We start from the raw sequence: 21,735 nt of genomic DNA, 5'->3' as shown, positions 1-21,735 counted from the left end.
GCCCACTAGCCTACAAAACTGAAGTTCCAAGTGCAAATTTAACCTTACCCTATGCTAGAGCTACACTCCACCCATTAGAATGCTAGTCCTGTAATGTCTCTAATATTTTGTATTTCTATTTTGTGCACTGCACATCTGAGAGATCACCTGTCAGCCAAACTGTGTTGCCAGGAGCACTAAAAGTCATCAAAGTCCATCACTGTTGTCAAACTAATTGACAACAGTTTTGATGATAGATTAAGTGTTTGTCATTCAGAATCAGAAAAGGATTTATTGCCAAGTAAGTAACACTTACAAGGAATTTGTCTTGGTTGTTGGTGCATTCATTACATAAACATATTGAACATTCATATCAAATAAACAAACAATAAATACAGAAACTAATATGTGCCTACGACTGTTTAAAGTGGCTATATGTAACTTTCACTTTGTGTTGTTTCTAGCAGCCACTTTGGACTAAAGCGGTAGTGTTTACCACACCTACTGTCATAAAGATCTTTTCTTTACGGTGCTGTATTAGCCTCTGTATGTTACTGAGTTAGTGTTACCGGGAGGTCATATAGTCACGATGAATATTTTGGTCAGACAGAAAATCCTTCATTTACAATAAGAGAATACGTAACAGAAGCATCGTTGTATTTCCAGTGTTGCTACGGTAACTTAGTCTACTTTGGATGAATCGTGAGATAAACCAGGTGTCACTGTCACTGGGTCACCAGCCAAAGCATTAACAGATTGTTGTACCAACCAACGTAATAATAACTTATATAGCACTGCTACTTGGGCGGAGTGATTAGCACAACACCTGAAAAGCACCGTTGTTACTCTCTGCTCCTCACCACGGGGCCAATCAGGTGCTGCGAGCAAGTATCTATGGACTTATCTAACTCTGGGGGATACGGTGAATAACCTAAAGTCTTAATAAGTCAGCGTGTTCCTTTAAGTATCGCCGTTTCTTTGTTTAACCGCAATTATTATTTGTGAACATTAGCTAAGGTCCTATGGGTATGACTGAGAAAATACGTTTTATGATAATAAAGAGGCGTGGTTTACTTGTGTTATTACATTATCTGGGTCACATAACGGTGATATAACCCAAAGATGTAACCTGGGATTCATTCAAAAGTTTAATTTGTCTGAAAAATAAATCCAAGAATAGTTTGGAATATTGGACTGAAAGAGACAATTATATTGTTAATCGCAATTATTTCTGAGACAATTAATTGTACGTTAGAATTTGGAATTGTGGGCGTCTGGGTAGCTCACCTGGTATATCAGGTTCGACTCCGACCTGCGGCCCTTTGTGCATGTCATTCCCCCCTCTCTCTCCACTTTCATGTCTTCAGCTGTCCTGTATAAATAAAGGCCTAAAATGCCCCAAAAAAATCTTAAATAAAATAAAATTGTTTAAATTGTTACAGCTCTACAAAAGACACATACAGTACATTTCAAGTTACTTTGCCTTCTGCCCTCCCAGCAACAAGAGAGCAGTGGTCTGATTGACGAAGAGTTCACGATGGCGCGTCTCTACATCAGCAAGATGAAGTCGGAGGTGAAGACGATGGTGAAGCGCAGCAAACAGCTGGAGAGCTCCAAGGCCGAGAGCAGCCAGAAGATGGATGAGACGGAGATGGAGCTGATTGCCTGCCAGCTCCGTGTCTCCCAGGTAACCGCTGCTTACCACTGCTGCCTCTGCCGCCATGGAGACTGTCACCATAGTGACAAATAGTGGCGGTTAATTAAAGTGGCACGTGGTCAATCAATCAAGCAGCTCAACTAGTTGACGGGTTTTTGCATATATATTTTTTTGTTTTGATGTGATTAACAAATGTTTTTTTGTTTTTTTTAAACAACATACAACTCGCAACAAATCCCCCCCGTCGTCACCACCCACCCAAACACAAATCAAGAAAAGATGACAGACAGTAACTACAATATTCAAGACCATACAACAAAATAATAACAAGATAGACAATAAACCAAATAAACATATGTGTTTATGACAACACCATAAGCCCATCATACACGTCTCTCCCCAGTACACAGCTTCTTAGGAGCCCTCCAGAAAGTTCTTTCCCCATTTTCTAGTGTAGACATCCAATCTGGCAAACCGTTTATATGACAAGCCCACTCCTGGATAGACGGCAGGCCTTCATTCTTCCATCCTCTTAAAAGAATCTGTCTGGCTATCATTACACTAGTCTGGACCCAGCTTCTTATGTGCTTATCTATCCCATCCCCCAGAACAAATAATCTTGGGCTGAATGCAATCAGACATAGGTTATCATGTATCCCGGTCCAAAATAATTTTTTGGCATATGTATGCACATCTTTGTTCTGCGTTTGTTTGAGTTTTAATCACAGTATATAATCGTTTTCCTGTTGGCGTCCAGCATGAAGCTAAAATCAAGTCCCTGACAGACACCCTCCAGAATGTGGAGCAGAAGAAAAGACAGCTGGAGGAAACCGTGGACTCTCTCAATGAGGAAATAGTCAGGATCAAAGCCCAAGGTGAGCATAACTCACTGTGCTGTCATATAACAAATCCAGCATTAACCCTTCAATGCTCTTCTCCAGAGCGCATTTTTAAGTTGTGCTATCTTGAGGGAAATGTGTTGGACTGAGCCCACACAATCCATCTTCCAATCAATTTTCAGTACTAGACCTGTCAGATGTCTGTCACTCTTGGCATGTTTATGGTGTAGATTTATATTTTTGCTTTGTAATATTTTAGATTTTTGTAATGTTTTTTATTTTTTTGAAACATGCACATCCAGCAATTAAAAAAAAAAATCCATTGTTGGTAAAGGTGTTATTTCTAACGTCAGCAGATGTGTTCTTTCCCTGTAAATTGACTCTACTGTATGATAGAGACTCAAAATAAAAATAGGAAAGAAAAAGAAAAAATGGTTGGGACTATTACAGTAAATGTTGCAGCAGCTGTAGCAGTATTCACAGAATGATAGTGATACCTTATCAGTTTGTCTCCTTCCAGAGAAAGTCAACACCATGGAGAAGGAGAATGAGATCCAGTCTGCCTATGAAGTCAAGGTACTGTAAGGCAGTGTTCACACTTGAAGTCTTTTTTTGACTTTACATTATAAACCTATGGAGTAAACCGTGTTTTCCAAAAAGTCCTGAGCGCTTTTTTAATCGCCACCGCCAAAGTTTTTTTCTGCAGCTCAGAGCGTCTTTTGGAAGTTGAAAAAAGTAAAAATTTTTGGAAAATAAACTCCCTACGCCAAGAGCTTTTTTGACAGCTGACCAATGACAACTGGAGTAGCGAGACTTGTCGTTTCCATAACAACAAGAAAAAATGGAGTAGGTGCCGATAGACTTGTGCTTGTGTCGGAGAACAGCGAGTTATATGATATTAGCGGGTGCTCCCTGTTCAGGAAACTCTCTTTGTTTTATCTAACATATGTAGCACTGCTCCCTCTCTCTGTTCATTCTCTAGATCGCTCCACCCCTTTGTTTTATTAACATAGCACTCTTGGATACTGTAGCATATAGTACCTTATTGCCCCACTAGAGCACTGCACTCCCAGAATGCAGAGTTACTTGTGGTTTCTAGAGTCTCTAAAAGTAGGATGGGAGCCAGAGCCTTCAGCTATCAGGCTCCTCTCCTGTGGAACCAGCTCCCAGTCTGGGTTCGGGAGGCAGACACCGTCACCACATTTAAGAGTAAACTTAAAACCCTCCTTTTTGATAAAGATTATAGTTAGGGAGTGAGGAGTTGCAGCGTCCACCTAGACCGGCGTGGGGAGGGTGTATGGCTGCAGACATGGCACCCCTTCTCTTCTCTGCTTCTCTTCATAGTCGTCAGATTCATCTACCAACCCTTATAGAGCTGGCTCAGGTTTGCCTTGGAACAGCTCTTTGTTATGCTGTTATAGTTTTAGACTGCCAAGGGACTTCTTTTGACACACTGAGCTCCTCTCTCCTCTCTCTTTCCATCTGTGTGCATCCATGTCCCAGAAATGCTTGTTACTACCTTAGCTCTGGGGAGCTTATTCCCCAGAGTCCTTATGTTTTCACGACTCACAGTTTTCCTTGGATTAGGGTGGCACCTACATCATGGTTGCCGCTGTGGTCCTGCTCGGCGCCCTGCTGTGCCCTGCTACGCTCTGCTATGCCCTGCTATGCCCTACTACGCCCTGCTATGCCCTACTACACCTTGCTATGCCCTACTACGCCCTGCTACGCCTTGCTATGCCCCACTACGCCCTACTATGCCTTGCTATGCCCTGCTATGCCCTACTACGCCCTACTACGCCTTGCTATGCCCTGCTACGCCCTGCTATGCCCTGCTACACTCTGCTATGCCCTGCTATGCCTTGTTATGCCCTACTACACCCTGCTACGCCTTGCTATGCCCTGCTACGCCCTACTGCGCCCTGCTACACTCTGCTATGCCCTGCTACGCCCTGCTACGCCTTGCTATGCCCTACTACGCCCTACTACGCCTTGCTATGCCCTGCTACGCCCTGCTATGCCCTACTACGCCCTGCTACGCCTTGCTACACCCTACTGTGCCCTGCTATGCCCTGCTACGCCCTACTGCACCCTGCTATACCCTGCTACGCCCTGCTGTGCCCTGCTATGCCCTACTACGCCCTGCTATGCCCTGAACTATTATTTCTAGTCATAGTTCCATTATCTTTATTGTTACTATAATTGCTACTGTTCATCACACCCGCAACCGGCACCAGCAGATGTCCGCCCACCAATAGCCTGGGTCTTTCCCAGGTTTCTCCCTAAAAGGGAGTTTTTCCTCACCACTGTTGCACTAAATGCTTGCTCTTGGGGGAATTATTGGATTTGTTGGGTCTTTGTAAATTATAGAGTGTGGTCTAGACCTACTCTCTCTGTAAAGTGTCTTGAGATAAGTTGTGTTATGATTTGATACTATAAATAGTAGCTGTTGTTATTGCAACAGAAGATGCTCCGGCTGCTTTTTGGAACAAAAACGCTTCCAGCTCATTTTTTAACTACAAAAGCGCCCTAGTCAACTTGTTCTTGTCATAAGACACCAAGTGTGTGTGTGTGTGTCTGTCTTCAGGAAGCTGTGGAGATGCAGATCCAGTCTCACAGGGAGGCCCATCAGAAACAGATCAGCAGCCTGAGAGACGAGCTGGACAACAAGGATAAACTCATGACAGAGCTACAGGAGTGAGACAGGACATCACCAAACACCTCTCTCTCTGAATGTTGAATGTAAAGAGTTACGTACTGATACTGATACTGATATTGATACTGTTACCGTTACCAACATGTGTGCAGTCTGAACCAGAAGATAATGCTGGAGCAGGAGAGGCTGAGGGTGGAGCACGAGAAGCTCAAAGCTGCCGACCAGGAGAAGAGCCGCCAGCTGCAGGAGCTCACGTAATGCCTCTATGTAGAGTTAGGGGGAATGGTTTCCCATTATTCTACCTACATTAAGTAACATCTATTTTACATTGTGCAGGGTGTTGCAGGACAGGCGGGAGCAGGCCAAACAGGACCTGAAGGGACTGGAAGAGACTGTGGTCAGTTATTGGCATGTCCATTTACATCTCTATTCAGTTAAAGGGTAACTTAGTTTTTTTCATCTTATGTTTTTGTGTCTAAGTGACTGATGGGAACAACAATCTTTGACATTGGTTTAGTATTAAGCAAGACCGCTGCTGATAATCTTTTGGAAAGGATTTTTAAGGAGGTCGACCTTTCTGTTAAAGAGTAAGATCCTTCTTTTCAACATCCCTGAGATCACTATCGCTAAAGCCACCAGACTCCATGTAAATAAACAGCCATTTTTTCTTTGTAAAATACACTTCATTCAAAGACGACAGATACAAAATAAAACTATGAAAAGCTGTTTTGGTTCATCTTTCCACTTTTTCAACAATCACAACTCTAGTTTTGGTTGAAATAAACACATAGTTTATCAATTTCCATGTGAAAATATTTACACGCTAAAAGTATTGATTTATTTTTTTTTTAAATGGAGTCTGGTGGGTTTACCGCGGTCTTTGGTGTTTTTTGCCCCCAACGTCTCCTCCCAGGCAGTGCGGCAATGGTTATGTTAAGGTTAAGTTTAGGGTTAGCTGCCTGGAAGGCGCCGTTGGAGGCAAAAAAACACCATTGAGCGTTTAGCGTTAGCGATCTTGGAGCTGTTTCTGTTTAAACAAAGAGGATTTTACTTTTACTGAGTCTGTCAGTGGCAAAAACATCACTTTTAGTGGACAAAACTGACGATGCGTATTTGCCCCATAGGGTTACATTGCGGCCCGGTTCACTGCTGCTGATCACAGAGTTCTTCCTTAATACTGGACCAATTTCAAAGATTGTTGTTCCCATCAGTCATTTACACACAAAACATAGGAAAATGGAGTCTAGGTTGAAAAAGTTACCCTTTATATAGAAAAAAGAAAGAAGGATTTTATTAATTTATTAATATTTATTTTTATATGCGGGATATTTATGCAATTTTATGCAATGAAATTGCGGGAACTTGCAAAAACTGCGGTGTCATCGTGTCTTCATCGCGGGGTTTGCAGCTTTTCGATGATGTTCACGTTGCGTATTTACGTCACGTCATAACGTTCCCATGGCAACAGGGGAAACCAGCTGCTCTTATGTGAAGTAAGTAAGTAAACATTTTTCAACTTTCTGCTAAGATATATGTGACTTTTTTGCAATCATGCAAGCCCGCGCACATTTTGCGCAGAAATCGGCAAATTATGCGGCAAATTATGCGGCAAATTATGCGGCAAATTATGCGGCGAAAGTGCAGTGTATTTGAAAATTCAATGCATAATCACGTTTTTCTGGAGGGACTGTAAAAACAGTAAAACAATCAGTTAGTGCCAAAAACGGCCCTTTTAGTTGACAGTGCGCATTTGCCCTATAGGATTACATTGCATCCTGGTTCGCGGCAGCAATGCCTGAGGGGACAAAAACCTTGACAAAATCTGGGTGTAATTGTACCAACCACATTTTTTGTCTTCTTTCTCTGAACTGGCTTTCCATGCCGTCACACAGGCCCGAGAGCTGCAGACACTCCACAACCTCAGGAGGCTTTTTGTCCAAGACTTGGCCACTCGAGTCAAAAAGGTAAAAGCCCCGACAGTATGTACATATCCCCCTGTTCTCTGGAAGCTGCTCACAGTACACTATCGCTGTAATTATCTTTCTGTGATCTGGTTTAATGTATAATTTAATCTCCTATCTAGTGTAATATCACATGAGCTTTTGTTTGCCCCGACCACAACATTTACCAGGAATGAGACAAACCGAGCCATAGCACCGGCTGCACCATGATGAAATTTTAATGAATCCGGGGAACACAACCAAAAGTGTGTGTAATAAGTAGGCCATCTGATTCTTCAAAGGTAGCAGCTGTAAATTAGGGACCCGGGCTCTCAGCGTGGCGCTCATCTCCAGCCCTCAGGCTGAGGCTTGATGAGATAAACAAAGGCAAAGCAGGAGGACAGAGAATATGCAACGGTGTTGTACACATCCCAAATCTGCTGATTATCATCTCATTAATCCACAAATAGGATGCTTTGGATTCAGGCGTTTTGGTTACAGCCTTTCTTTTTAGACACTGGGTTGGAAGAACTGAATGCAACAAATCAGTTGTACACAGGTAAATAGCTGGATGGATGGATGCAGAGGGAAAACATGGATTGAAATCCGTGTACAGATATAGGGCTGCAAGATATGAGGAAAATATGCGATATGCGATAATGTTAAATATCGTGATACTAACGATAAGAACGATATTACTTGCGATAAACAGATATTAAAGTGTACTCAGTTCTGCCTTTATTCTGCTAAAATACAGCAAATTGCTTGTTGAATTTTTAAACGGAAAAGAAATAATTTTCCAGCATTCTTTTATTGAACAAATTGAACATTGAATTGAACATAAAATGCACCTCTAAAAAAAGGACAGTTACATTTTAAAGTGTTCTACTATTACTCTCTTTCAACTAACTCACAAAATCTCTAAGCGTCTTTTGGGATACGTCGCAACCAGGGCTTGACATTAACTTTTTTGCTCACCGACCACTGTGGCTACTAGCCACTCAGCATTTTCACAAGCTGCTATTTTGTGGAGAATTACGTTTTATTCGGTTTTATTTGAATAAAATTGATTATAGTGTGCTACAATTAACTAGAAGAACCATATTAACAACACTTAAATGGAAATGAGCACTGGAAACACCGAAATCAAGACTACATACAATATAACAATGCAGTCATCAAATATTCAGCTCTGATAATGTGTGTAAAGCTCCTTTTTGTATGAAAACATGCAACCGAATAAGACACAGACATAAAAGAGTAGCTTCTTATTGCATATGCTAGGTGGTGTAGAAGATTAGATGAAAGTAGTTGAAAGTGATTTGGAGCGCGCTCGCTCGTCACTTAGCAGCCGGCACGCGCCCTCGGTGACGGGAAGCGGAGCACACAGACCAAATGTCCTGCTAAACTGTCCTGCTGCACTCTCTCTGTACTTCTACAAACCTGTAACTGATACAGTCTGTGACTGTTGCCTCGGCTTGTCATGTCGCATGCGCGTGCTGAACTGCTGAAAATATATAAATCAGCTTTACAATTTGTAAAAAAAAAAAAAACTAGGCTTACTGGCCCATAAGTACGGTAGTCACTAAGATCCACAGATACAGTTCATCCCAAGGATTCACTCTGACACATGTATGTTTTACATTAAAACATGATTTTATAAAATCATAGCAACAATTATTATTTGAATAGCTTAGTATTCTTTGCACTAAAACTGTATGTATAAAGACTTAGGCTGCCCACACGTTATTGTAGGCCCAGTTTAAAATGCAACTCAATTTCATACAATATATGTAGTAGGGGGTCCCAGCTCCATGTCTCTTTCAGTTAAGAGGTCTTTGGCTTAAAAAATGTTGAAGACCCCTGCTGTGTGTGTTGTTCTTCATTAGAAGGCTCAGATGGACTCAGATGACACAGAAGGCAGCGCTGCCCAGAAACAGAAGATCTGCTTCCTGGAGAGCAACCTCGCGCAGCTCACCAAAGTTCACAAGCAGGTAAAAAAAAACACCCAATTACCACAGTGCTTCCTACTGTACCTGAAATACATCTATAGGTGGCTTTCACCAGATTCTGTGTCTAAACGTTCTCCTCCCTTTCCTCTCACTCTCAAGGAGGTCGATCTTTCTCCTAAAGAGTAAGAGCCTTCTTTTAAACATAAAAACATCCCTGAGATCATTATCTCTAAATCCACCAGACTCCATGTAAATAAACAGCCATTTTATCGTCGTAAAGTCGACATACAAAATAAAACTATAAAAAGCTGTTTTGGTTCATCTTTCCACTTTTTCAACCATCACAACTTTAGTTTTGGTTGAAATAGACACATAGTTTACTGATTTACATGTGAAAATATGTATTGTTTTTTAAAATGGAGTCTGGTGGGGTTAGCAATAGCGATGTTGGAGCTGTTTCTGGTTAAACTAAGAGGATTTTACTCTGTAGGGATCCTTTCCATAATGTTGTCAGACATTTAGAATAATAATCTGAGTCTGTCAGTGGCAAAAAACAGCAATTTTAGTTTACAGAATTGACAATGCACATTTGCCCCATAGGGTTACATTGCAGCCTGGTGTTATCTGTTATCTCTGTAGCTGTTACGGGACAATGCCGACCTCCGCGGCGAACTGCCTAAACTTGAGAAGCGCCTGCGGGCCACCGCTGAGCGGGTCAAAGCCCTGGAGGCGGCTCTGCGGGAGGCCAAAGAGAACGCAGCACACGACCGAAAGCGCTACGAGGAGGAGATGGGGCGCATTAAGGACGCTGTCAAGCCCAAAAACATGGGCAGGAGAGCCTCCATAGGTAGGTGAACACACATACACACACATATAGAACTAGGATAAAAAATCCTGACAATGTGTAGAATAATATATGTGGTAGTCTCGCTTTCCACACAGCATTGTGGGATAGGAAAAAAACGTGCTCTGGTTTATTGCCATTTCTTTAAACCAATCGCATTCGTCTTGGGCGGTGCTAAGCACCGGGTGGAGCTAAGGCGCCTCTGCTAAATAGCCTCTGGAAGGAACATGTGTACGTTCTAAGGTTGTTTTAGTCGTGCAACAGAAAACTCCGATTGGACAGATAGTCTAGCTAGCTGTCTGGATTTACCCTGCAGAGATCTGAGGAGCAGTTAACCATAGTCCTCACAAATCCACCAGAGGTTAGAACGCCAACACAGAGACAGAGGAAGGGGACGGACATCTGGCCTAAAAAGAGGGACATCCGGTGAAAATTCCGGTGGCACCGGAACAATCCCGGAAGTGAAACGTCATCGATATAGACTAGGAAACAGCTAGCCTTGCTCTGACTAAATTTCAAATATACACCTACCTTTAAAGTTCTTTTGTTCCCTCTAAATTCAAACGAAGAAATATAACTGTATGTGCACTCTGGCTAAAATGTGATGCCTCAACCTGCTCTCTGTATGTGACTCATGTTATCTCTCTGTGTCCGACCCAGCCAAGCCCATCAGGCCAGGCCAGCTGCCGGGAGCCTCTCCCTTGAACCCCAGCGTCAACAGGTCCAACCTCATCCAGAACACCCAGCCAGGAGGCATCAAGGGAGGAGGCAACAACAGGTGAGAGAAGAATACACCCTCTTCTGTGGCCGGGTTGGTTCAGTGGGTAGAGCAGGCGCACATACTACATACTGAGAGGTTTATGCCTCGCCGCAGAGGTCCAGGGTTCAAATCTGACCTGTGACGATTTCCTGCATGTCTTCCCCCTCTCTCTCCCCTTTCTCACCTAGCTGTCCTGTCAAAAATTAAAGGCGGAAAAGCCCAAAAAATAATCTTGAAAAAAAAGAATACACGCTCTTCAGAGCGGCTGCTCCATAGTAGCTGGATAAGGCTACATTTACATTGCTACATTTCGGTTTGCTCCATTGACGCATTACGCATTCCCCCTGCTCTGGTGTTCCCCCCCTCTCATTCCCCCTGCTCTGGTGTTCCCTCCTCTCATTCCCCCTGCTCTGGTGTTCCCCCCCTCTCATTCCCCCTGCTCTGGTGTTTCCTCCCTCTCATTCCCCCTGCTCTGGTGTTCCCCCCTCTCATTCCCCCTGCTCTGGTGTTCCCCCCTCTCATTCCCCCTGCTCTGGTGTTCCCCCCTCTCATTCTCCCTGCTCTGGTGTTCCTCCCTCTCATTCCCCCTGCTCTGGTGTTCCTCCCTCTCATTCCCCCTGCTCTGGTGTTCCTCCCTCTCATTCCCCCTGCTCTGGTGTTTCCTCCTCTCATTCCCCCTGCTCTGGTGTTCCTCCCTCTCATTCCCCCTGCTCTGGTGTTTCCCCCTCTCATTCCCCCTGCTCTGGTGTTCCTCCCTCTCATTCTCCCTGCTCTGGTGTTTCTCCCTCTCATTCCCCCTGCTCTGGTGTTTTGGTTTGGAATCTGCGCGTTGTGTTGCAGTCTCAACGGCTCCAAACGGAGACCTTTGGTAACACCGACACTGACACCAACGTTTCTCCTCCTGATTGGGTCTTATCGCTCACGACGTCTCGTTCTCTGAGACTAAAGCAACTAACGTTACCATGGCAACTACCAGCAACAGGCTGAGTAAATATTGCTGCCTTCTGTTTAACCTGGCATGCGCATGCCCAGTATACCAGAATGTTGATGAGATAGTTTGGTTTGGGCGTGTTAGTTTAAAGATTAGTTATTCTACTGGAGCTAAAAACACTTTTGGCTCAAAACTCTGCTTAAAAACCAAAACGTACTGTAGCAATGTAAATGTAGCCTACGTATACAGATTTACTCCCTTATGATTGGCTAAAGAAGACCTTCTGAGATTTTTAATTTTTATTCTTATGTACAGTATGTATTCCTTATCCAGGTAAGACATCCAAGTAAGATAATATGTAAATTCCTTTCCATTCCTTTTCTCTTCTGGTTTCCCCTACAGCCCCTGAGGATGCTCCAAAACCCAGAGACTTTTCCATTCCCAAATACTGAACTTTCACCTGGAACCACTGCACCATTCTTCCAACATCAAGTGTGTATATGTGTGTATGTATAAGTATGGCATGTACTGTGCAGTCCTTCAAGCCTCTGGCTCTACAAGACAACCGGACCACATTAGTGCCTTGCAAATGTGACACATAATGTCAAAAGTTCTGTTGACAGCAACTTACTAAGATATTAGTCTAAACTGTGCCAACATGAATAAGAAGATGCTACTGTCTGTACTGTACATGACACTGGTTTCTCTTGGCTTTGCTTTTAATATTTCTCAGGGGTGCACCAGATACTTCTCTGCCTGTACATCATTATGTGCAGATTATTGTAATAATCTGTTTTAAACATCCAAAAGTGTCTTTAACTACACATTAGTGGTTTAGAATTATCCTCCAGTTTTTTCGCTGGGTGATTGAGAACAGAGGCTACATTTACTTTGCTACGTTTCAGTTTAAAAACGAATATCTTTTGCTCCGTTGACACATTACGCATTCCCCCTGCTCTGATGTTTCCCCCTCTCATTCCCCCTGCTCTGGCGTTTCCCCCTCTCATTCCCCCTGCTCTGGCGTTTCCCCCTCTCATTCCCCCTGCTCTGGTGTTTCCCCCTCTCATTCCCCCTGCTCTGATGTTTCCCCCTCTCATTCCCCCTGCTCTGGTGTTTCCCCCTCTCATTCCCCCTGCTCTGGCGTTTCCCCCCTCTCATTCCCCCCTGCTCTGGCGTTTCCCCCTCTCATTCCCCCCTGCTCTGATGTTTCCCCCTCTCATTCCCCCCTGCTCTGGTGTTTCCCCCTCTCATTCCCCCTGCTCTGATGTTTCCCCCCTCTCATTCCCCCCTGCTCTGGTGTTTCCCCCCTCTCATTCCCCCCTGCTCTGATGTTTCCCCCTCTCATTCCCCCTGCTCTGGTGTTTCCCCCTCTCATTCCCCCTGCTCTGGCGTTTCCCCCTCTCATTCCCCCTGCTCTGGTGTTTCCCCCTCTATTCCCCCTGCTCTGGTGTTTCCCCCTCTCATTCCCCCTGCTCTGATGTTTCCCCCTCTCATTCCCCCTGCTCTGGTGTTTCCCCCTCTCATTCCCCCTGCTCTGATGTTTCCTCCTTCATTCCCCCTGCTCTGGTGTTTCCCCATCGCATTCCCCCCTGCTCTGGTGTTTCCCCCCTCTCATTCCCCCCTGCTCTGATGTTTCCCCCCTCTCATTCCCCCTGCTCTGGCGTTTCCCCCTCTCATTCCCCCTGCTCTGGTGTTTCCCCATCGCATTCCCCCTGCTCTGGCGCAGGGACGTCACTAGGATTGAAAGACAGAGGTGACTTAGCCCCGAGGCTATGCAAAACTTTCCCTTGCAAAATCTTACTTACAAACTCTAAAGTTAGCTTGTAGATACATCAAAGCTGCATGGGGGGGATTTACCTAGGCCAGACTGTGCTCCTGCTGAGGTCTTCTTTAGGCTAAGACTTAACCGCTATCTGCCCGTGTAAATGTGTGGTAAAGTAATACCATACCTAATTCCTCTCTCTATTAGATAAGTTGCAGGTCAAAATAAGACTATTTCATTACTAGGGGTGTAACGATACACGTATTCGTATTGAACCGTTCAGTACGAGGCTTTCGTTTAGATGCGCATTACAAACGGAACGATTCGTTGGACTAATCCTATTTCATTTTTTTAAAAAGAGCTTCAATTATGTGAAATATAATGTTCTCAGTGCCGTTGCACTCAACAAGGCAGCCCAAATGACGAAACAGGCAACATGCTGTCTGCCCCTCCCACTCCTAAAGAAAAACACACTACTCCAGTCAGGCGTGATACGCTGAACTACAGTGGGGCAAAAAAGTATTTAGTCAGCCACCAATTGTGCAAGTTCTCCCACTTAAAAAGATGAGAGACGCCTGTAATTTTCATCATAGGTACACTTCAACTATGAGAGACAAAATGAGAAAAGAAAATCCAGAAAATCACATTGTAGGATTTTTAATAAATTTATTTGCAAATTATGGTGGAAAACCATAAGTATTTGGTCAATAACAAAAGTTAATCTCAATACTTTGTTATATACCCTTTGTTGGCAATGACAGAGGTCAAACGTTTTCTGTAAGGCTTCACAAGGTTTTCACACACTGTTGCTGGTATTTTGGCCCATTCCTCCATGCAGATCTCCTCTAGAGCAGTGATGTTTTGGGGCTGTCGCTGGGCAACACGGACTTTCAACTCCCTCCAAAGATTTTCTATGGGGTTGAGATCTGGAGACTGGCTAGGCCACTCCAGGACCTTGAAATGCTTCTTACGAAGCCACTCCTTCGTTGCCCGGGCGGTGTGTTTGGGATCATTGTCATGCTGAAAGACCCAGCCACGTTTCATCTTCAATGCCCTTGATGATGGAAGGAGGTTTTCACTCAAAATCTCACGATACATGGCCCCATTCATTCTTTCCTTTACACGGATCAGTCGTCCTGGTCCATTTGCAGAAAAACAGCCCCAAAGCATGATGTTTCCACCCCCATGCTTCACAGTAGGTATGGTGTTCTTTGGATGCAACTCAGCATTCTTTCCCCTCCAAACACGACGAGTTGAGTTCTTACCAAAAAGTTCAATTTTGGTTTCATCTGACCATATGACATTCTCCCAATCCTCTTCTGGATCATCCAAATGCTCTCTAGCAAACTCCAGACGGGCCTGGACATGTACTGGCTTAAGCAGGGGGACACGTCTGGCACTGCAGGATTTGAGTCGCTGGCAGCGTAGTGTGTTACTGATGGTAGCCTTTGTTACTTTGGTCCCAGCTCTCTGCAGGTCATTCACTAGGCCCCCCCGTGTGGTTCTGGGATTTTTGCTCACCGTTTTTGTGATCATTTTGACCCCACGGGGTGAGATCTTGCGTGGAGCCCCGGATCGAGGGAGATTATTAGTGGTCTTGTATGTCTTCCATTTTCTTATAATTGCTCCCACAGTTGATTTCTTCACACCAAGCTGCTTAACTATTGCAGATTCAGTCTTCCCAGCCTGGTGCAGGTCTACAATTTTGTTTCTGGTGTCCTTTGACAGCTCTTTGGTCTTGGCCATAGTGGAGTTTGGAGTGTGACTGTTTGAGGTTGTGCACAGGTGTCTTTTATACTGATAACAAGTTCAAACAGGTGCCATTAATACAGGTAACGAGTGGAGGACAGAGGAGCCTCTTAAAGAAGAAGTTACAGGTCTGTAAGAGCCAGAAATCTTGCTTGTTTGTAGGTGACCAAATACTTATTTTCCCGAGGAATTTGCAAATAAATTCATTAAAAATCCTACAATGTGATTTTCTGGATTTTCTTTTCTCATTTTGTCTCTGATAGTTGGAGTGTACATATGATGAAAATTACAGGCCTCTCTCATCTTTTTAAGTGGGAGAACTTGCACAATTGGTGGCTGACTAAATACTTTTTTGCCCCACTGTATAAATATCATGAAATAATTTAGTTTAGGCTATACCTTGGTGCCTCTCTCTCTCCCTCTCCTAAAATATCTTTCAGTATCCATTTGTTCAATGAATTGAAGGATATACTGGTACAATAGCATTAACAGTGACACTATGATATTTAGGGACTGATATTGTTTTAATACTATAGAGAAAGCAGACTATATTAATGGTAAAGAATAGAGCGCTTCGGATACCTTACCTGGCGAGCTATTTCTTGTATTTCACTCGTTTACACTAGCTAGACTATTGGTTTCTATAGCCAACTAAAATATTCCTTTATCTTTACCTCAAGTAAATGTAGCTGAAGTGAAGCAAGTAAAAGTCATTAACAACTACTTACAATTTGACTCTGTATCACTCACTGTGTGTGGGGTAGCAAGTCCAGACCAAAGATTAGCGACGAGACGAGATAAATCCTGCAGCTACTTGCAACACAGCGGTCTGCTGCGTTCTGAAAGCTGCCAGTTTAAACCAATGAGAAGAGACAAGACGGTGGATCATCTTCATAGCCATTGACTCTTTGTACTTCTGTCTAACGTTCGACTTTCCGGCTTTTTTGTAGCTGGATATATTATTTGTTGTTTCTAATTATGAATTTGGTTAATGTTAATGATAGTGAGATACTTGCTACAGTTGCATTTTGAGTCATAAATCGGTGAAAACATTTTATTTCTCTGATTTACTGCTTTGTTTTAATGCTGCCTGGCGCTCTCTCTCTTCAGTAACTCTCTACCTCGCTCGTCCACATACCGTTACCGTGTAAGTGGCCGCTCGTAAGCCTCTCTCTAAAACGCTGCCATTTCCACCAGTTGACAGTTCGTGAAATAAAAATAAAACAGACCCTCTCATTCCCCCTGCTCTGGCGTTCTCCCCTCTCATTCCCCCTGCTCTGGCGTTTCTCCCTCTCATTCCCCCTGCTCTGGCGTTTCCCCCTCTCATTCCCCCTGCTCTGGTGTTTCTCCCTCTCATTCCCCCTGCTCTGGCGTTTCTCCCTCTCATTCCCCCTGCTCTGGTGTTCCTCCCTCTCATTCCCCCTGCTCTGGTGTTTCCCCCCTCTCATTCCTCCTGCTCTGGAGTTTCCCCCTCTCATTCCCCCTGCTCATTCCCCCTGCTCTGGTGTTTCCCCCTCTCATTCCTCTTGCTCTGGTGTTTCCCCCCTCTCATTCCCCCTGCTCTGGTGTTCCTCCCTCTCATTCCCCCTGCTCTGGTGTTTCCCCCTCTCATTCCTCCTGCTCTGGTGTTCCCCCTCTCATTCCCCCTGCTCTGGTGTTTCCCCCTCTCATTCCTCCTGCTCTGGCGTTCCCCCCTCTCATTCCCCCTGCTCTGGCGTTTCCCCCTCTCATTCCCCCTGCTCATTCCCCCTGCTCTGGCGTTCCCCCCTCTCATTCCCCCTGCTCATTCCCCCTGCTCTGGTGTCCCCCCCTCTCATTCCCCCTGCTTTGATGTTTCCCCTCTCATTCCCCCTGCTCTGGCGTTCCCCCCCTTCTCGTTCCCCCTGCTCTGGCGTTTCCCCCTCTCATTCAACCCTGCTCTGGCGTTTCCCCCTCTCATTCAACCCTGCTCTGGCGTTTCCCCCTCTCATTCCCCCTGCTCTGGTGTTTCCCCCTCTCATTCCCCCTGCTCTGGTGTTTCTCCCTCTCATTCCCCCTGCTCTGGTGTTTCCTCCTCTCATTCCCCCTGCTCTGGTGTCCCCCCCTCTCATTAGCCCTGCTCTGATGTTTCCCCCTCTCATTCCCCCTGCTCTGGTGTTTCCCCCTCTCATTCCCCCCTGCTCTGGTGTTCCCCCCCTCTCATTCCCCCCTGCTCTGATGTTTCCCCCCTCTCATTCCCCCTGCTCTGGCGTTTCCCCCTCTCATTCCCCCTGCTCTGGTGTTCCCCCCTCTCATTCCCCCCTGCTCTGGCGTTTCCCCCTCTCATTCCCCCTGCTCTGGTGTCCCCCCCTCTCATTCCCCCTGCTCTGATGTTTCCCCCTCTCATTCCCCCTGCTCTGGTGTCCCCCCCTCTCATTCCCCCTGCTCTGATGTTTCCCCATCTCATTCCCCCTGCTCTGGCGTTTCCAAGCCCCTGAACCGGAGACATTTGGAAACACTTCTGACCCGTTTTGGTTTGGAATCTGCAGGGGTTGTGTTTCAGTCTCAACGGCTCCAAACGGAGACCTTTGGTAACACCGACACTGACGCCAATGTTTCTCTTCCTGATTGGGTCTTATCGGTCACGACTTCTTGTTCTCTGAGACCAAAGCTACTAACGTTACCATGGCAACTACCAGCAACGGGCAGAGTCTCCACGCTGCCTCCTGTTTATGCCCAGTATACCAGACTGTTGATGAGATATGTGTTAGTTTAAACAGAGATTAGTTCTTCTACTGGAGCTAAAAACACTCAAAACTCTGCTTAAAAACCAAAATGTAGCGATGTAAATGGAGCCTGAGAGACACAATATTTATCTGAACAGTTCACTTCCGTACACCTGTAGATCAAGTGTATGCATGCAATGCCTTATTTTCTGTCTGACTGGCTCTCCATCACTCTTCTTATTAACTCTCTCTAAAAGCCATTACCTCCTCAGCTTCCCACAGATGATATGACTCTCGTCTCTCAGCTCAGGGCAGGAAGCGCACTGGGAGTGGGAAGACACAAATGTAATTTATGCCTGATAGCTACAGGCAGGATTTCACTTATGTTTACCTTGTTTGGTAAAACATGAATTATGTTTTTTTTTAATGTAGCTAATGTATCCAGACTGAATGTGCAGTAGGAAACACAGTGGCTGATTGGTACTTACCCTGCAACGCTCTGTCAGCTCTGTAGCCTTATGAGACTTAACAAGTGCAATGACATCACCTTACCTTACATTACCTTGTTCAGAATATAAAGTTAAAGCTTCCATAGAAAAACATTTGACTTAACTCAAGAAACTCAAGAAAGAATAAAGTGATCCATGCACCAGTGCATGTTATGATGAAATTAACCTTTTTAAATGCTTATTATGCTATATGGAGGGAGGTAGGGATGGATGGGTGGAGGAAGGAAGGGGGGGAGGGATGGGTGGAGGGAGAGATGGAGGTAGGGATTGATGGGGGGAGGAAGGGAGGGAGGGAGGGAGGGAAGGATGGGTGGAGGAAGGAAGGGGGGGGAGGGATGGTGGAGGGAGAGATGGAGGTAGGGATTGATGGGGGAGGAAGGGAGGGAGGGAGGGAAGGATGGGTGGAGGAAGGAAGGGGGGGAGGGATGGGTGGAGGGAGAGATGGAGGTAGGGATTGATGGGGGGAGGAAGGGAGGGAGGGAGGGAAGGATGGGTGGAGGAAGGAAGGGGGGGAGGGATGGGTGGAGGGAGGGATGGAGGTAGGGATTGATGGGGGGAGGGAGGGAGGGAAGGATGGGTGGAGGAAGGAAGGGGGGGAGGGATGGGTGGAGGGAGAGATGGAGGTAGGGATTGATGGAGGGAGGGAGGGAAGGATGGTTGGAGGAAGGGAGGGAGGGAGGGATGTACTTTATTCCCAAATTGGGAAATTGTCATGTTACAGCAGCAGATTATCCAGGCATTGCACGGGAAAATATTTATCAACAGAAAATAAACACACACAAAAATATTCTAAATTAAAATAGCTCAATACAGAATAGAAGAACAAATATGGCATACTACTAAATATAATATATGTGTCAGGGTTATAACAGCACTACATGTACAGTTCCTAGAAAACGTAGGTGGATTTCTCAGCATTTTTGCATAATTTGGTCATAAAATGTGGTCTGATATTCTTCAAAGTCACAATATTGGCAAGCAACGTCTGCCTGAACTAGTAACATAAAAACTGTTAAAGGTTTTGGTGGATGTATTGAATTATTTGCTTGAACATTCAAAGTCAGGTTGGAAAAAGAATGTGAACCATATGTTTTAGGTAAACCTCATTTTACAAAATGGTTTTATTATAATGATATTTCAGGAATGTCTTTCACGAATTCAGTTCATTTGAGGATTTCAGCAGTGACCGAAACCATTCTGAAACATTTCTTTTCTGTCTCACTTTATAGTTCATGTTTCACTGTGTTTATGGGCGTTTTTGTGTTAGATCTACAGAGAGCTACCCTGAAACTTCAACATGTAAAAAGGATTTGCATACATTTGAGTGCACTGTTTTCTCAATGAGTAATGTTTGTTCAGGCCCAGGGGCCTCCTGCTGATCCCTACTCCATGCTTCACTTTAAGGATGATGTTGTGTTATTAGTTGGTTTTGCGTTCCAAACAAAGTATAACAAAATAAAATCTCTTGTTTCAAGTTTTCACAGAACATTGTCCCAGCAACATATTAGAACATTCACATTGCCAATTAGAGAGGTACAGTGTCATCAATGTATTCTAAGGGAGAGCCTCCATGGTGCCCTTCCATGGGCACAAAAAGTCACCCTTTATTTTTCTGACCGCAGTGTTGTTGAGATATTTTGACAGATCCATAACTGTAACCCTGTAAGGCAGGGGTGTCAAACTCAATTTCACTAAAGGCCACACATGGAAAATGAAAATCATAAAGGGCCAGACATGTTTAGTTTATTGACATGCTTTTATTTACTGGAAAAAGTGACATATTTTTGACTGTATTATTGCATGTCTCATATAGCTTCCTTCCTTATAGTTTGGTCCACATGAAGCCCTTAAAAAGTCAGCAAAAAAGTTCCTTAGCCATCAACGACTATAGCAAATAGCAAAACAATGAATTTTCATTAAAAAATTTTTAAGCAGGCTACAACACAGCTGATTCACAACAACCTGTTTTACAGCCTGAATATGCAAACTCTCTGGTTGTGTGAACATCTCTGGGTCTCAAAGTCGGCAAATTTTGTGTCGCATAATGTACAGCTTGAAAACTGTTTCTTGTCTTTTTGGTTTGGCAGGCCAAACATTTATTGTGAACCTAAATTGATATGTGGGAGGGGCTGGGTTTGAGTTGAGCTGTAAGGGTTCATTGCCACCTTTTTAAACCTTTCTTTGCCTCCTTGCGTCATCTGAAGTACTCTGAAAGCGAGCGGTGTGAATGAGATGAGTGTCACTTACCAATATTGTTCATATGTTTTGTACAGAACAGGGTTCACCTAACCACTAACTACAATTTCAACTCATGGATGGGAAAATCTGACTTATAGTCTTTTTAGAGCTCATAGTGAAGGTGTTACATACTTTTTCCTATTTGTTTTTATATATATATTAATATTATTTAATATATATGCCAATCCAGAAAACAGCTATTAACAGTGTTATTAATTTAATAGAGCTTTAATAGAGTTTGTCCACATCACTATGAGATTTTGGGTCTAAAGTACGCTATTGTCCAAAGAAACACTGCATGCTAAACACAAGTTTGAGTTTGTACAGTAAGCACTGTTTGTTTTAAGATTGCTAACTTGTGGAAATGAAATAATGTTTTTGAAAATACATGGAAAGCTAAAAAAAGTTAATATTGGGTTGAGCTCAGTGTGGTGTTTAATTATGATCATTTACATACCCCAAAACATTCACATTATCAGTCCTTACATCCCAAAACAATACTGAAATCCACAATGCTGGTGTCTGTCATTTCCCTCCTTACACCAACAGGGTGTGCTTTTACACAAATATGCTAATACACAATGAGAAGTGATGTGGTTAAATTACAGTGCAGGCGTTCATATATATATATATATTATTCTGAAATAATGTCAACTTTGAGTTTAATTGCCTATGACTATTCTTTTCAACTTTATTTCAGACACAAAGGTCCATACTGGTATAAAATATGTAAAACACAACACAGACAAGACCGAAAAGTTACAGAAATTGAAGTTCATAAGATCAAAGTGATTAAAACACATGCAGACATTTTTTTCCAATGTTTCCAAAAGCAAGACGTGTACCTTGTGTCACTCTGTGTGGGGTCAGTTAAAGCCATTATAATTACATTTTTTTGAAGGACATGAATTTGTACGTACAATTTCTCAACACAGCATGAAAGGTGGGAACGTGACTAGTCACACACATGACTCGCACTTGTCCATCTTGGCAGTTTGAAAAAGATCCTACACATTGTAATTATAGTATATGGTTTTAAGAATAGGACAAAGGGGCGCCTGGGCAGCTCACCTGGTGGAGCGTGCGCCCCATGTACAAAGGCTAGTCCTTGTCGCAGCGGCCGCAGGTTCAACTCTGACCTGCGGCCCTTTGCTGCGTGTCATTCCCCCCCCTCTCCCCCTTTCATGTCTTCAGCTGTCCTATATAACAAAGGCTTGAAATGCCCAAAAAATTAT

The 21,735-nt window shown here is 44.0% G+C and overlaps 1 protein-coding gene across 1 annotated transcript in view; it reads left to right on the top strand.

Annotated features, from left to right (window-relative positions):
• The window catches only part of LOC144537036 (kinesin-1 heavy chain-like), a 41,567-nt gene extending 28,875 nt beyond the window's left edge, over nucleotides 1-12,692 (top strand). Inside the window, exons 16-26 of the mRNA XM_078280448.1 lie at nucleotides 1,478-1,666; nucleotides 2,394-2,511; nucleotides 2,996-3,051; nucleotides 5,063-5,172; nucleotides 5,284-5,385; nucleotides 5,468-5,528; nucleotides 7,024-7,095; nucleotides 8,961-9,065; nucleotides 9,663-9,870; nucleotides 10,528-10,645; nucleotides 11,961-12,692. Of these exons, the coding sequence (XP_078136574.1) occupies nucleotides 1,478-1,666; nucleotides 2,394-2,511; nucleotides 2,996-3,051; nucleotides 5,063-5,172; nucleotides 5,284-5,385; nucleotides 5,468-5,528; nucleotides 7,024-7,095; nucleotides 8,961-9,065; nucleotides 9,663-9,870; nucleotides 10,528-10,645; nucleotides 11,961-11,967 (1,146 nt within the window). The 3' untranslated portion in view covers nucleotides 11,968-12,692. The remainder of the gene's footprint in view (nucleotides 1-1,477; nucleotides 1,667-2,393; nucleotides 2,512-2,995; nucleotides 3,052-5,062; nucleotides 5,173-5,283; nucleotides 5,386-5,467; nucleotides 5,529-7,023; nucleotides 7,096-8,960; nucleotides 9,066-9,662; nucleotides 9,871-10,527; nucleotides 10,646-11,960) is intronic.
• Nucleotides 12,693-21,735: the final 9,043 nt, after the last annotated feature.

Source organism: Sander vitreus, chromosome 22, assembly GCF_031162955.1.
Source record: "Sander vitreus isolate 19-12246 chromosome 22, sanVit1, whole genome shotgun sequence".
Taxonomy (NCBI): Eukaryota; Metazoa; Chordata; class Actinopteri; order Perciformes; family Percidae; genus Sander; species Sander vitreus.
Note: the sequence above shows the minus strand (reverse complement) of the source record. Positions and strands in the feature narration are given on the sequence as shown.